The sequence below is a fragment of the Nerophis lumbriciformis genome, linkage group LG32 (genome assembly GCF_033978685.3).
Source record: "Nerophis lumbriciformis linkage group LG32, RoL_Nlum_v2.1, whole genome shotgun sequence".
Lineage (NCBI taxonomy): Eukaryota > Metazoa > Chordata > Actinopteri > Syngnathiformes > Syngnathidae > Nerophis > Nerophis lumbriciformis.
The window spans coordinates 29313152-29330328 of record NC_084579.2 but is presented as its reverse complement, the minus strand read 5'-3'; the positions used below and the strand labels follow the sequence as shown (position 1 = coordinate 29330328).

The window sequence follows — 17177 nt, the reverse complement described above, 5'->3', positions numbered from 1 at the left end:
GCCTGCACTACCATGAGCTTATGTAACGAAATTTAGTTTTTATCTGTGCTGTAAAGTTCAAATTTGAATGACAATAAAAAGGAAGTCTAAAGTCTAGTCTAAACGGTGGATCCAATGAAGCAATAAGAGTCGATTGACAATTTGCAATGCTATGTTTGCAATTATAGCATTGTAGTGTAACCAGACTCAATGTCGATGTGACATAAGCAGGCTATGTATAATGCTATATTCTTACATCCATCACTATTTCAAATAGGGAGACAGACATTACGATAACACGTAGCCTGTATACTTACAGCCTTGTGGCACCGAAAGGCGTTGAAAGAGTGCGCTGTTAGGATATTTTTACCAATAAACACTTAAATTCACCCTGTTATTTTGAACTTTAATGACTTCAAACTGTTTCGATTAAGCGCACACACATGCAGCTTCCTCTTTGATGTTCAGGCCTACCGGTCTACTATCTGTTCTTTTGGAGACATTGATGTGTGTTTTGGTATGTTTAATCCTTTGAAATTAATAACGTCTCCTAAAGTGTAACCTCATGCTGTCTTCGATTGCTTTTATTACGTCACGTGACTTCTTCCCTGAAGTGCAAAAAAGCGATGGTCAACCAAGCCAAGATGGCTGTTGTGCTGCAAGCATCATGAGAACTATCTGAGTACACAAGGGGCCTAGATCTTCCTTCAGAAAGCAGATGCGAGCAAATTATCCTACTTTGCAAAGTAGTAGATATTTATACGTTATCAAAAAAAAGACTTGTAGATAGAGATGTCCGATAATGGCATTTTTGCCGATATCCGATATTCCGAAAATGTCCAATTCTTAATTACCGATTGCGATGTCAACCGATAACACATTGTTATGCCTAATTTTGTTGTGATGCCCCGCTGGATGCATTAAACAATGTAACAAGGTTTTGCAAAATAAATCAACTCAAGTTATGGAAAAAAATGCCAACATGGCACTGCCATATTTATTATTGAAGTCACAAAGTGCATTATTTTTTTTAACATACCTCAAAACAGCAGCTTGAAATTTGGGACATGCTCTCCCTGAGAGAGCATGAGGTTGAGGTTGGGGGGTGTTGAGGTGTGTGTGGGGGGTGGGGGGGTGGTGGTAGCGGGGGTGTATATTGTAGCGTCCCGGTAGAGTTAGTGCTGCTGTAAGGGGTTCTGGGTATTTGTTCTGTTGTGTTTATGTTGTGTTATGGTGCGGATGTTCTCCCGAAATGTGTTTGTCATTCTTGTTTCGTGTGGGTTCACAGTGTGGCGCATATTTGTAACAGTGTTAAAGTTGTTTATACGGCCTTGCATTCACTTGTGTGTATTAAAAGCCGTAGATATAATGTGAATGGGCCGGCACGCAAAGGCAGTGCCTTAAAGGCACGTCCCCAATATTGTTGTCTGGATGTAAATCGGGAGAAATTCGGGAGAATGGTTGCTCCGGGAGATTTTCGGGAGGGGCACTGAAATTCGGGAGTGTCCCGGGAAAATCGGGAGGGTTGGCAAGTATGATTGGGAGACGCAACTGCTCTGTACTTCTCCCTATGTCCGTGTACTACTCCGTACAACGGCGTTCTAAAAAGTCATAAATTTTACTTTTTGAAACCGTTACCGATAATGTCCGATATTACATTTGAAAGCATTTATCGGCCGATAATATCGGCAGTCCGATAATATCAGCAGTCCGATATTATCGGACATCTCTACTTGTTGAGTGATATCAAGGATTATTTGTTGGTGTAGTTCCAAGACATATTGAACTATTTTGTGGTAGGACGTCATTCTACACGACAAAACAGATGAAAACTAGGAAAAGCATAGAGGCCTAGAACTTTCTTGTGTGTGGCTGCGTCAAGGAAATTGGTATCATGACTCGTTTTTGCTCGGGTGAGGTGGTTGCATTTCATGATTCAACTTTGCGTCTTGTGAGGACACGTCTATGCAAACAAACAACGACTAATAGCACCTGACAGCTGCCACCCGGGACTGCATATCCATTTAAAAAACAAACAATTATTGAATCATCACCCTATTAGATTTTTGTCCTGTTGTCATAGGTACTCTGACATATTTGTGTACAAAATAAACAGGAGGGGAGACATAGAAGTACCTTTCCTGACAAAGTATCCACTGTGACTTTCTGGTTTCTGTTCGTTAAAAATTAAAATACAAATAATATCAAGATAATACTTCAATGAAAAAAGAGAAAAAGCCACCAAAATAGGAGCGCAAGACAAGAACTACAACACGACACATAGGAAAACAGCAAAAAACTCAAAATAAGTCAAGGCGCGATGTGACAGGTCGTGACAGTACACCTACTTTGAGACAAGAGCTATATTGATGCATGGTTGGTTATGGTTTAAAGTAGGGATGTCGATAAATGCTTTAAAATGTAATATCAGAAATGATCGGTATCGGTTTTAAAATTATCGGTATCGATTTCAAAAAGTAAAATATATTACTTTTTAAAACACAGCTGTGTACACGGACGTAGGGAAAAGTACAGAGCGCCAATAAACCTTAAAGGCACTGCCTTTGCGTGCCGGCCCAGCCACATAATATATACGGCTTTTCACACACACAAGTGAATGCAATCATACTTGGTCAACAGCCATACAGGTCACACTGAGGATAACCGTATAAACAACTTTAACACTGTTACAAATATGCACCACACTGTGAACCCACATCAAACAAGAATGACAAACACATTTCGAGAGAACATCCGTACCGTAACACAACATAAACACAACAGAACAAATACCCAGAACCCCTTGCAGCACTAACTCTTCCGGGATGCTACAATATACACCCCCTGCAACCCCCTATCCCCCCCCCCCCTCCCACCTCAACCCCGCCCCCCCAACCCCGCCCACCTGAACCTCCTCATGCTCTCTCAGGGAGAGCCTGTCCCAAATTCCAAGCTGCTGTTTTGAGGCATGTTAAAAAAATAATGCACTTTGTGACTTGTTGGCATTTTTTTCCATAACTTGAGTTGATTTATTTTGGAAAACTTTGTTACATTGTTTAATGCATCCAGCGGGGCATCACAACAAAATGAGGCATAATAATGTGTTAATTCCACGACTGTATATATCGGTATCGGTTGATATCGGAATCGGTAATTAAGAGTTGGACAATATCGGAATATCGGATATCGGCAAAAAAGACATCTCTAGTTTAAAGTCATATCCAACAATTGCGACAACGACTTTTTACTGTCAACTGAGTTTTGTTTTTTAATGATTTCTGCCTCCGGATTTTTCAACGCAAAAAACGTGCCTTGGCTCAAAAAAGGTTGTAAAACACTGGCCTAGTGTGCTAAATTACAATCATAATATGACAATGACATATTATGAATCTTGTTTCCAGGTGACTCACTGTGTCTCTCCAGCGCACTAAACACCTGTTAAATTATCAATAGCAGTAACGGTACACTCGGCGTCATTTTTCAAGCGGCCAAAACCTGAGCTGCCAGCTCTATACGTCACCACGGTTGCAGATTTCATTTCAAGCCACGGAGGTGGGGGTGGTCATTTTAATGAGATTTTTATCAACCAGACGATAATAACAAGGCCATTGACAAGAATACATTATATGTTTAATTAAAAAAAGTAATCCAGATGTTGGTAGATTTTTAATACCGATTTCTGACCTCAGTGCTCGGAGAAGCTGTTCTCCCAGGAGCTTTTACATGATATGATCTTACGCGATATAATTTTACATGACGTAAATAAGTCCCTTCTGCTTTAGCTCTTAAATAATGGATCGCCTGCGTGTCGTCCTCGCCTATAAATCGTGCCTTTTCCTTGCAAACTTAGGTGATTTAAACAGTGGAGGCCTGCTTCTTTGGGGTTAACTGTTCGCATAATTAATATTATATGGGCAGGGGGAGAGCGAATTAAAGGGTGCGAGAGGTGAAATAGGCGTAAATTACGCTCGACACAAGTGTTGCCGTCTATGTAATTAAACTAATATTTTAACTGAATTCTGCAGCAGCTTACAGTGACACTTCATTACCTCCCCATTTTTTTTTTCCTTCATCGCTTGGTTTACTGCAGCAGCTTTGACTGTCACATTTGATCAATGCTTTAATACTTGATATCTTGAACGGATAATAAATATCAGCCTGTCCGGCAGATGTTTCTCCGCAAATTGCATAGAATACATTTTCATTTACTGCGCCCCCATCGTCTGGCGAAACACAATTTATGGTTCCTCTCCAGTTGCCTCTTTTATAATGAATGTTGTTTTATATGTTGTTTGGCAGTGTTTGCTTCTGACTAAAGCTATCCCCGCCGGCCACTTTATTCGGTACGCATACAGGCTCTACTGCAGGGGTCACCAACGCGGTGCCCGGGTTGCCCATAAGGACCAGATGAGTAGCCCGCTGGCCTGTTCTAAAAATAGCTCAAATAGCAGCACTTACCTATTTTTTAAATTGTATTTATTTACTAGCAAGCTGGTCTCGCTTTGCTCGACATTTCTAATTCTAAGAGAGACAAAACTCAAATAGAATTTGAAAATCCAAGAAAATATTTTAAGGACTTGGTCTTCACTAACTGACAAGGAAACAGATAACAGATTTGGTGTCCAGTTCAAAGTGTGACATGATTTATTTAAAAATTTGAGAGTTGACTTTTGTATTTAACATGAGTTATTATTTGTACAAACATGGTGCAAAGTAATTCATGATTTGTTAAAAAATGTTAATGGCTAGCTAGTTAAAATGGGATATTGTGATTTCACAAGACTGTCTTAGAAGTGATCATTTGAAAATGTTCAATTTGAAAAATGTGCACTTGGAGAAAATATAAAAATAAAGTGTTGCATATTGATATTCATCTGTTTCTATATATATTTATTGTGAGAAATCATTAAGATGATCAGTGTTTTCACAAAGATAAATATCATTAATTATTAATAATAACATAGAGTTAAAGGTAAATTGAGCAAATTGGCTATTTCTGGCAATTTATTTAAGTGTGTATCAAACTGGTAGCCCTTCGCATTAATCAGTACCCAAGAAGTAGCTCTTGGTTTCAAAAAGGTTGATGACCCCTGCTCTACTGCAACCAGATGATAATGTACATTAGTAATTGAATATGTTCATTGCTGTGTTTGTAGTTTGCGACGGTGTTGCGTCATTGTACGTACCTGTCCCATATTTCTGAATCCATATTTTTCTGCTATCCGGCTCACAGATTCCGGCCCTGCGTTTATTCTCACTGCCCAGTCGTTTGTGTAGACCGCGGCTTGGCAAACCTGCAGCAGGGTCCCAATCCATAGCCCTAAATAAACGTCCATAACTGCTGCGGTAGCAAGGCAGCCTTAAATTCCGGCTTTCACGCACATTTTCTTCTCGCCTCTCAGAAGTTTTTCGTCATGGCTACGGTCGTAGTTAACACGGTCTTACTCATCAACAGATAGACGTTAAATGAATATGTGCGTCTCTGCTGGAAACAAGACTGGACTAGATTGGTCCTTTAATGGGACCAAGCAGGTGTCAGATGACTGAGCCAATATGGAAGATGTGTATCAACATACACACAGACACACACACACACACACACACACACACACACACACACACACACACACACACACACACACACACACACACACACACAATGTCAGTTGTGTTGGGGCCACATTGAGAGAAAGAAATGTGTCTGGGGCCGATATGTATGTGTGTATGTACAGTTGTGGTCAAAAGTTTGCATACACTTGTAAAGAACATAATGTCATGGCTGTCTTGAGTTTCCAATCATTTCTACAACTCTTAGTTCTTTGTGATAGAGTGATTGGTCACAAAAAACATTCATGAAGTTTGGTTCTTTTATGAATTTATTATGGGTCTACTGAAAATGTGACCAAATCTGCTGGGTCAAATGTATACATACAGCTAGAGATGGCCGATAATATCGACAAATGCTTTAAAATGTAATATCGGAAATTATCGGTATCGGTTACAAAATTATCGGTGTCGGTTTCAAAAAGTAAAATCTATGACTTTTTAAAACGCCGCTGTGTACACGGACGTAGGGAGAAGTACAGAGCGCCAATAAACTTTAAAGGCACTGCCTTTGCGTGCCGGCCCAGTCACATAATATCTACGGCTTTTCACACACACGAGTGAATGCAGCATACTTGGTCAACAGCCATACAGGTCACACTGAGGGTGGCTGTATAAGCAACTTTAACACTGTTACAAATATGCGCCACACCATGAACCCACACCAAACAAGAATGACAAACACATTTCGGGAGAACATCCGCACCGTAACACAACATAAACACAACAGAACAAATACCCAGAACCCCTTGCAGCACTAACTCTTCCGGGACGCTACAATATACACCCCCGCTACCTCCTACCCCTCCCCCCCACACACCTCAACCCCGCCCCCCCAACCCCGCCCACCTCAACCTCCTCATGCTCTCTCAGGGAGAGCATGTCCCAAATTCCATGCTACTGTTTTGAGGCATGTTAAAAAAAATAATGCACTTTGTGACTTCAATAATAAATATGGCAGTGCCATGTTGGCATTTTTTTCCATAACTTGAGTTGATTTATTTTGGAAAACCTTGTTACATTGTTTAATGCATCCAGCGGGGCATCACAACAAAATGAGGCATAATAATGTGTTAATTCCACGATTGTATATATCGGTATCGGTTGATATCAGAATCGGTAATTAAGAGTTGGACGATATCAGCAAAAAAGCCATTATCGGACATCTCTACATACATCAATGTTAATATTTGGTTACATGTCCTTTGGCAAGTTTCACTGCAATAAGGCGCTTTTGGTAGCCATCCACAAGCTTCTGGTTGAATTTTTGACCACTCCTCTTGACAAAATTGGTGCAGTTCAGCTAAATTTGTTGGTTTTCTGACATGGACTTGTTTCTTTAGCATTGTCCACACGTTTAAGTCAGGACTTTGGGAAGGTCATTCTAAAACCTTCATTCTAGCCTGATTTAGCCATTCCTTTACCACTTTTGACGTGTGTCTTACCTTTATTGTGTTGTGTAAAGCTGGGCGGTGATCCTGCAAATGCTGCACCATATTGGATGTATGTACCCTTTAGCCGTAACTTTCTTTTGGCAGGTTTTGCAAATGGGTGAGCCTCAGTGACTTCCTGGTCATTTTTTAAGTAGCCAAAATGTTCCCACCGACTTCAGCATTTTTTGGGGGGATAGAATAAATCTGCCGCTTTGTCCTGCTGCCATGTTTAAGCCAATGCACTCGATAGGTGCGTATAAGCGTGTGCACCACTGGCATAACTTTGTTTTCGTTCCGTGCAGCGTAATGTCGGTTTATAGCGAGTAAGGAGGACTGAAACACACGGTGTAATGGAGCCTTTGCGATTAAATAATTGTGACATGTTTAAACGTGGTTAATAGTAAAAGCAGTTGCATCTAGGGCTGGGCGATATGGCCTTTTTTTGATATCTCGATATTTTTAGGCCATATCACGATACACGATATATATCTCGATATTTTGCCTTAGCCTTGAATGAACACTTGATGCATATAATCACAGCAGTATGATGATTCTATGTGTCTACATTAAAACATTCTTCTTCATACTGCATTAATATATGCTCATTTTAAACTTTCATGCAGAGAAGGAAATCACAACTAAGTCAATTGACCAAAACTGTATTTATTAAACTGTTATTAAGCAGTGGCACAAACATTCATGTCATTTCAAAACAGAAAGTGCAAGATTGTCAGAGACATTTTAAAACAAGCTATTAGTGCACTTTTGTGCATGGTGTCACTAAGATGACTTATCAAAACAACACTAAATTAAAGTGCACTTTTTGTACAGAACGCCACGACAATAGCTTAAAGACATGATGTCACACAAGATATTTCAATAAGTGTCAAATAAAAATGAGCTACATAATAGGAAATCAAATAGTGTTCGTCCTTCGCTATGTGGTAGGTTCCTGCGGACATTATCTCCTTTTGTTGTCGACTCTTTTTTTCATACGGTGTTGATCTGGAAATGTTTGCCTCGGCATTTTGATGGTGTGGCACCGGCCGGAGATATTGACATGCGGAGTAAGCACTCTTCATTCTCTCGCAGGTGACTTTTCAAATGATGCTACATATTAGCAGTAATGCTACTTTTTGTAGAAAAGGTTTTGCCCCACACTTGACAAATTGCGGTTGTCTGTTCGACATATTCCCACTTGAAGCCAAACCACCGCCAGACGATGGACCCCCTGCTGTTTTTCTAGGGAATTAATTCTTCCTTCATTTGTTACCAAATTCGCACCTTCTTTCTCTCGTTTTACCCATGCCGCTACCTCTCTGCTCCGCGAGGGCGTATACGTATGTGACGTATGACGTGACAGTATTTGACGTATGTAGAAGGTGCACTTGCTGTCTGTGAGAAGGAGACACAAGAAGGAGTGGGAAGAGCCTGTAGTGTAATGCCAGCAGCTAAAAGCAACTGTGTGAGAACGTATACTGGAATATCACAATATAGTCATTTTCTATATCGCACAGAGACAAACCCGCGATATATCGCGTATATCGGTATATCGCCCAGCCCTAGTTGCATCCCTATTTGATTATGTGGAAAACGAATAATCAATCAATATCTTTTAATGGAATGGCTGAATCTCTCTATCTGAATGTTCTGAATTCCTGTGTTGATGCACATGTTGGAGGAGTTGCGTTATAGCGAAGGTCCTCGTGGATGGAGCCGTCTTCTTTAGACAGTAAACTAGATGAGATTTAATCAACAGCGCCTCTCCTGGTTGCAGCCAAGTACAGCAGATCCTCTCCTATCTGAGGTTCGGCATTCGTTCCTCAGCAAATTTGCAGATTTATTCTTGAATTAGATTTAGAAATTGTAATAACCACTCATTTACAGAATTTCCATCTCATTCACCAGAAGCAGTGTGGCCGTGCCATCAACTTGAGGGTTCCCGGTTCGATCCCCAGCTTCTGCAATCCAAGTCACGTCCGTAGTGTCCTTGAGAAAGGCACTTCACCGTTGCTCCTGATGGGTCGTGGCCTTGCATGACAGCTCCTGCCATCAGTGTGTGAATGTGTGTGTGGATGTGGGTGTGAATAGGTGAATGTGGAAATGGTGTCAACGCGCTTTGAGTACCTTGAAGGTAGAAAAGCGCCAATTACCATTCGGGGTGTCAAAATATTGTTAATTCTGACAAATTAATTACAGTCATACATGGCACGCTATATTTTTAATTGTATGCAAGTTGCCTTGCCTTAGTTTTATGCTTGACTTGCAGTATGCGGCACAAAGATAATATCTGGATATTAAGAGGATTTAGCCATGAATCTAGAAGTTGTTAATCTGTTACATTCAGTGTATTCCCGGAAATGAAGACGAACAGAAAACAGAAGACGGTGTCTGCAGGGAGTGTTTTCCTTGTTAACACTTAGTGTGCATCCTGATTAATCCTTCATATAAACGGGAATATATGGACATCCTATCAGTGAAGTAAGAGCAGACATTGTACAGTAAGCTATCGTTTTATTAAGTTTGTAGTTTGTATTTCTTGTTTAGCACTTAGCAATACTGCTACATGATGCTTAATATTTCACTAAAGCTGGATCTGTTTAGCACAGCTTTTAAAACTTGTAGCTCATCCTCCTTATATTAAGGAGCTTATAATTATCCATCCATCCATCCATCTTCTTCCGCTTATCCGAGGTCGGGTCGCGGGGGCAGCAGCTTAAGCAGGGAAGCCCAGACTTCCCTCTCCCCAGCCACTTTGTCCAGATCCTCCTGGGGGATCCCGAGGCGTTCCCAGGCCAGCCGGGAGAGATAGTCTTCCCAGCGTGTCCTGGGTCTTCCCCGTGGCCTCCTACTGGTCGGACGTGCCCGAAATACCTTCCTAGGGAGGCGTTCGGGTGGCATCCTGACCAGATGCCCGAACCACCTCATCTGGCTCCTCTCGTTGTGGAGGAGCAGCGGCTTTACTTTGAGCTCCCCCCGGATGACAGAGCTTCTCACCCTATCTCTAAGGGAGAGCCCCGCCACCCGGCGGAGGAAACTCATTTCGGCTTCTTGTACCCGTGATCTTGTCCTTTCGGTCATGACCCAAAGCTCATGACCATAGGTGAGGATGGGAACGTAGTTCGATCGGTAAATCGAGAGCTTTGCCTTCCGGCTCAGCTCCTTCTTCACCACAACGGATCGATACAGCGTCCACATTACTGAAGACGCCGCACCGATCCGCCTGTCGATCTCACGATCCACTCTTCCCCCACTCATGAACAAGGCTCCGAGGTACTTGAACTCCTCCACTTGGGGCAAGATCTCCTCCTCAACCCGGAGATGGCACTCCACCCTTTTCCGGGAGAGAACCATGGACACGGGCTTGGAGGTGCTGATTCCCATCCCAGTCGCTTCACACTCGGCTGCGAGCCGATCCAGTGGGAGCTGAAGATCTTGGCCAGAGGAAGCCATCAGGCCATCAGCAGAGACCTAATCCTGCAGCCACCGAACCAGATACCCTCAACGCCCTGACTGCGCCTAGAAATTCTGTCCATAAAGGTTATGAACAGAATCGGTGACAAAGGGCAGCCTTGGCGGAGTCCAACCCTCACTGGAAACGGGTCCGACTTACTGCCGGCAATGCGGACCAAGCTCTGACACTGATTATACAGGGAGTGAACCGCCACAAAAAGACAGTCCGTTACCCCAAACTCTCTGAGTACTCCCCACAGGACTTCCCGGGGTACACGTCGAATGCCTTCTCAATGTCCACCAAGCACATGTAGACTGGTTGGGCAAACTCCCATGCACCCTCAAGGACCCTGCCGAGAGTATAGAGCTGGTCCACAGTTCCACGACCAGGACGAAAACCACACTGTTCCTCCTGAATCCGAGGTTCGACTATTCGGCGTAGCCTCCTCTCCAGTACACCTGAGGCTGAGGAGTGTGATCCAACGATAGTTGGAACACACCCTCCGATTCCCCTTCTTAAAGAGAGGACTACCACCCCGGTCTGCCAATCCAGAGGTACCGCCCCCGATGTCCACGCGATGTTGCAGAGTGTTGTCAACCAAGACAGCCCCACAACATCCAGAGCCTTAAGGAACTCCGGTCGGAGTTCCTAATAATTATTAATATGTTATTTATTTTGGATTGGGGTAGAGCAGGGGTGTCCAAATTGTGGCCCGCAGCTCGAGTTTTGTAGGTGGAAAAAAAAAAAAAAAAAAAACTATAATAAAAATGTACGAATAATGAAATAAGGAAAAGCTGAATGTAATAACCATATGCTTTGTCACCTATACCCCAAAAAGTAAAAAAAATATCAAAATGGTCCCTGCCGATTTTAACTTTTAATTATCCAGCCTTTTACCCTGGTTTAGAGCATCTAATCCCACCATTCACTGGGGGGTCTCAAAACGTAAACCCCACCAATAGCGTGGCTCTACTGTACTGCACTGCGATTGCTTCAAATTTAACTTAATCAACAATCGATTTCACGTAATTTAAAGCAGGGGTCAACTTTTTGACTTGGGGGGCCGCATTGGGTTAAAAAAATTTGGCCGGGGGCCGAGCTGGTACATATATATATCAATCAATCAATGTTTATTTATATAGCCCTAAATCACAAGTGTCTCAAAGGGCTCCACAAGCCACAACGACATCCTCGGTACAGAGCCCACATAAGGGCAAGGAAAAACTCACCCCAGTGGGACGTCGATGTGAATGACTATGAGAAACCTTGGAGAGGACCGCATATGTGGGTAACCCTCCCTCTAGGGGAGACCGATTGCAATGGATGTCGAGTGGGTCTAACATAATATTGTGAGAGTACAGTCCATAGTGGATCCAGCATAACAGTAAGAGTCCAGTCCACAGTGGGGTCAGCAGGAAACCATCCCGAGCGGAGACGGGTCAGCAGCGCAGAGATGTTCCCAACCGATGCACAGGCGAGCGGTCCACCCCGGGTCCCGAACCCGGACAGCCAGCACCCCATCCATGGCCACCGGACCTGTGTGTCTCCCCCTCCACAGGGATAGGGGGGAGCAGAGGAGAAAAGAAAAGAAACGGCAGATCAACTGGTCTAAAAAAAAGGGGGCTATTCAAAGGCTAGAGTATACAAATGAGTTTTAAGATGGGACTTAAATGCTTCTACTGAGGTAGCATCTCTAACTGTTACAGGGAAGGGCATTCCATAGTACTGGAGCCCCAATAGAAAACGCTCTATAGCCCGCAGACTTTTTTTGGGCTCTGGGAATCACTAATAAGCCGGAGTTCTTTGAACGCAGATTTCTTGCCGGGACATATGGTACAATACAATCAGCAAGATAGGATGGAGCTAGACCGTGTTATATATATATATATATATATATATATATATATATATATGAATGGATGGATGGATGGATGGATATATTCAGAGAGCAATGATGTCACGTTACAGATGGGAAAAGATAATTTAGACAATGTGCTCGGAGACACCGAGAGTAACAAGCGGTAGAAAATGGATTATAAAGGACAGATTAAAAAAAAAATAAAACATTTTTAAATAAAAATTAAATAAATGTTCAACTTGGGACCGAATTTTGGATGTTGTATGCGGCCGTAGTTTAGGGACCCCTGATTTAAAGGATTCTTAATCAGTTAAATGGATTAATAAACTATTTAAATCCAGACATGGTCATCTGGTCTTGAAATGAAAATAAGGAATGCATTTTGTATTTAGAAATGAGAAAATAAGGCATGCTTTGAATGTATGGAAGTGTTTAGGGATTTAAAAAGTATTTAGAGATAATGAAGGAGGGACTTAGTATTCTGTCAAAAAAACCCGAGTTGCTTTGTATCTAGAGACGAGCGAGCCTCATGTCACTGTCACTGTTGTCAACATCCGTCATCCTCTCATGTTTTTTCAACGTACAGCTCATAGCATGACTAACCCCCCTTAAAGCATCCGGATGGGCTCTAATCACCAACCTTTTTTTTCCAAAACTGTGTGAACACCTAAGCCTCTTTCCATCAACTGCATCTTCAGTTCTATATGTGACCAGGCAGCAGGAGAGATAACGTAATAGCCAGAAATACTTTACTTCTGGTCGGTTCAGTAATATTTTTTTACGATAACATTACTGGCAAATAGGGACTTATGCCTATCCACCTGAAGGGGACCTATGACAATTATTATCTACATTCAACACACTTCCTTGTGGTCTGGATCAGAGGTCTTCAAAAGGTGGTCCATGACCCCCAGGGGGTTCGCAGAAGTACTGCAGGAGGGTCGAGAAATGTTTTAATTATCAAACTTTTTTAATAAATATACAAAACCCAACACCAGTGAAGTTGGCACGTTGTGTAAATCGTAAATAAAACAGAATACAATGACTTGCAAATCCTTTTCAACCTATACTCAATTGAATAGACTGCAAAGACAAGATACTTAACCTTCGAACTGGTAAACTTGATTTTTTTGCAAATATTAGCTCATTTGGAATTTGACGCATGTTTCAAAAAAGCTGGCACAGGTGGCAAAAAAGACTGAGAACGTTGAGGAATGCTCATCAAACATTTATTTGGAACATCCCATAGGTGAACAGACTCATTGGGAACAGGTGGGTGCCATGATTGGGTATAAAACCAGCTTCCATGAAATGCTCAGTCATTCAAAAACAAGGATGGGGCGAGGGTCACCACTTTGTGAACAAATGCATGAGCAAATTGTCGAACAGTTTAAGAACAACATTTCTCAATGAGCTATTGCAAGGAATTTAGGGATTTCACCATCTACGGTCCGTAATATCATCAAAAGGTTCAGAGAATCTGGAGAAATAACTGCACGTAAGTGGCAAGATCGTGACCTTCGATCCCTCAGGCGGTACTGCATCAACAACCGACATCAGTGTGTAAAGGATATCACCATATGGGCTCAGGAACACTTCAGAAAACCACTGAAAAACTACAGTTTGTTGCTACATCTGTAAGTGCAAGTTAAAACTCTACTATGCAAAGCCAAAGCCATTCCTCAACAACACCCAGAAACGCCGCCAGCTTCGCTGGGCCCGAGCTCATCTAAGATGGACTGATGCAAAGTGGAAAAGTGTTCTGTGGTCTGACGAGTCTACATTTCAAATTGTTTTTGGAAACTGTGGACGTTGTGTCCTCTGGACCAAAGAGGAAAAGAACCATCCGGACGGTTATAGGCGCAAAGTTCAAAGGCCAGCATCTGTGATGGTATGGGGATGTATTAATGCCCAAGGCATGGGTAACTTACACATCTGTGAAGGCACCATTGATGCTGAAAGGTACATACAGGTTTTGGAGCAACATATGTTGCCATCCAAGCAACGTTATCATGCTCCTGTGCCAACTTTTTCGCAAAGTGTTGCTGCCATTAAATTCTAAGTTAATAATTATTTGCAAAAAAAAAAAGTGTTTCTAAGTTCGAACATTAAATATCTTGTCTTTGCAGTCTATTCAATTGAATATAAGTTGAAAAGGATTAGCAAATCATTGTATTCTGTTTTTGTTTACAATTTACACAACGTGCCAACTTCACTGGTTTTGGGTTTTGCATATATATATATATATAGTATGTACTGTATACTGGCACTCATCGAAGGCGGATGCTCCCTTTCCCTCTCCATAATCTCTCCTGCATCATGTAGTGAGAAAAAGACGACACATTGATACTATTAATGAACAAAAAACAAATATTTGTCTTTAAATATTGCAGTCACACCTCACCCCAACTCTGTTTTACCTAACATAATTAATAGTCGTGATTTCAATATTGATCAAATCAATCTTAATTACTATTTTGGCCATAATCGTGCAGCCCTATGCATAAGACGAGATATCATTCATGAACACTATTTGTATCTACATGGACAAAAAATGTCTTATGGCCATCAGGTGCCATCTTGCAACATTCTTACATTTGTTTTTATTTTTGTATGTCTAATGTCCATAAAGTGCTATCTTGCACAATTTTCACATTTGTTTTATTTTATTATTTTGTTTTCTGCCATATTACTTTGTTTGTAATGCTTTTGTTGTTTTCATATTCACATTCAATTTCTACTTGCGGTGCATGAAACAGTGTTTTTATCTACAGTAATGTTTCTTCTACAAAGGAAATCATTTTGAATGTGTTGTTTGTGGGTTTTTTTTTTAATAAACGCGTTAAAATATTTCAGTATAAGTACTTTTTGAAAATGTTGAGCGTATTTAAAAATACCGCAACAATAATGATAACCGTGATAATTTTGGTCACAATAACGGTGATAAGAAATGTTCATGCCATGACATCCCTAGTGCTTTGCTACAGAGTATTTTTTTCTCACTCCAGGGTGGGCCCCCCTTAATAAGAGCCCAGTCTGAAAGCGACTTTTTTTTAATCATCCTCTCACAGCGTCTACCTTTTCCCACCTTTTATTGGGCGCCATAAGTGGCGACCCCATTACCGTTCCTGTTCTGTTTCCTGCAAAATGTTTGTCTAATCTTGAACAGGTTTGTGGTGAAATAAATTTCAATGTACTTGTGTAATGACAATAAAGAGCATACCATATATATATATATATATATATATATAACTAATTTCATGAATTGCTGACTGGCAACAAATGCATTTTTTTGTCTTCAATGTAATTAAAGTTACATTTTTCAATCAAATTATAAACATGGAATCAGATTAATGTGCAGTTCACAAATGTATGTACAAAACCCATAACCAGTGAAGTTGGCACATTGTGTATATCGTAAATAAAAACAGAATACAATGATTTGCAAATCCTTTTCAACCTATATTCAATTGAATAGACTGCAAAGACAAGATACTTAACGTTCGAACTGGAAAACTTTGTTATGTTTTGCAAATATTAGCTCATTCTGAATTTGATGCCTGCAACATGTTTAAAAAAAGCTGGCACAAGTGGCAAAAAGACTGAGAAAGTTGAGGAATGCTCATCAAACACTTATTTGGAACATCCCAGGGGTGAACAGGCTAATTGGGAACAGGTGGGTGCCATGATTGGGTATAAAAGCAGCTTCCATGAAATGCTCAGTCATTCACAAACAAGGTTGGGGCGGGGGTCACCACTTTGTGAACAAATGCGTGAGCAAATTGTCAAACAGTTTAAGAACATTTCTCAATGAGCTATTGCAAGGAACTTAGGAATTTCATAATATCATCAAAAGGTTCAAAGAATCTCGAGAAATCACTGCACGTAAGCGACGATATTACGGACCTTCGATCCCTCAGGCGGTACTGCATCAAAAGGCGACACCAGTGTGTAAAGGATATCACCACATGGGCTCAGGAACCCTTTAGAAAACCACTGTCAGTAACTACAGTTCGTCGCTACATCTGTAGGTGCAAGTTAAAACTATACTATGTAAAGCCAAAGCCATTTATCAACAACACCCAGAAACGCCGCCAGCTTTGCTCATTTAAGATGGACTAATGCAAAGTGGAAAAGTGTCTGCCGTGTTACAACAGCGTGGCTTCATAGTAAAAGAGTGCAGGTACTAGACTGGCCTGCCTGTAGTCCAGACCTGTCTCCCATTGAAAATGTGTGGTGCATTATGAAGCCTAAAATAGCACAACGGAGAGCCCCGGACTGTTGAACAACTTAAGCTGTACATCAAGCAAGAATGGAAAATAATTCCACCTGAAAAACTTCAAAAATTGGTCTACTCAGTTCCAGAGTGTTGTTAAAAGGAAAAGCCAAGTAACACAGTGGTAAAAATGCCCCTGTGCCAACTTTGTTGCAATGTGTTGCTGCCATCAAATTCTAATTTAATGATTATTTGCAAAAAAATTAAGTTTCTCAGTTTGAACATTAAGTATCTTGTCTTTGCAGTCTATGCAATTGAATATAGGTTGGAAAGGATTTGCAAATCATTGTATTCTGTTTTTATTTACGATTTAAACAACGTGCCAACTTCACTGCTTTTGGGTTTTGTATATATACATTTTATTTACTAGGGATATACAGTATATTTTCCTGTATTGATAGACAAAGGCTTCATAATGCACGACCATGTTCGCTGTGGCTGCTTTTTAAGGCTGGTGAAAGACAGATTTTTTTTTTACATTTATTTAACACCTGAGTGGGGAAATGTCTTTTTTTGAAAATATTTGTGTTGGTGTGGACACGGTCTGAGAAGACAGGCCACCATAAGAGTCAT

At 41.2% G+C, this 17177-nt stretch overlaps 1 protein-coding gene across 1 annotated transcript in view; it reads right to left on the bottom strand.

Annotated features, from left to right (window-relative positions):
* The window catches only part of pcsk5a (proprotein convertase subtilisin/kexin type 5a), a 112918-nt gene extending 107603 nt beyond the window's left edge, over positions 1-5315 (bottom strand). The window contains exon 1 of the mRNA XM_061927289.2: positions 5166-5315. Within this exon, the coding sequence (XP_061783273.2) occupies positions 5166-5315 (150 nt within the window). The remainder of the gene's footprint in view (positions 1-5165) is intronic.
* Between the last annotated feature and the right edge of the window lie 11862 nt (positions 5316-17177).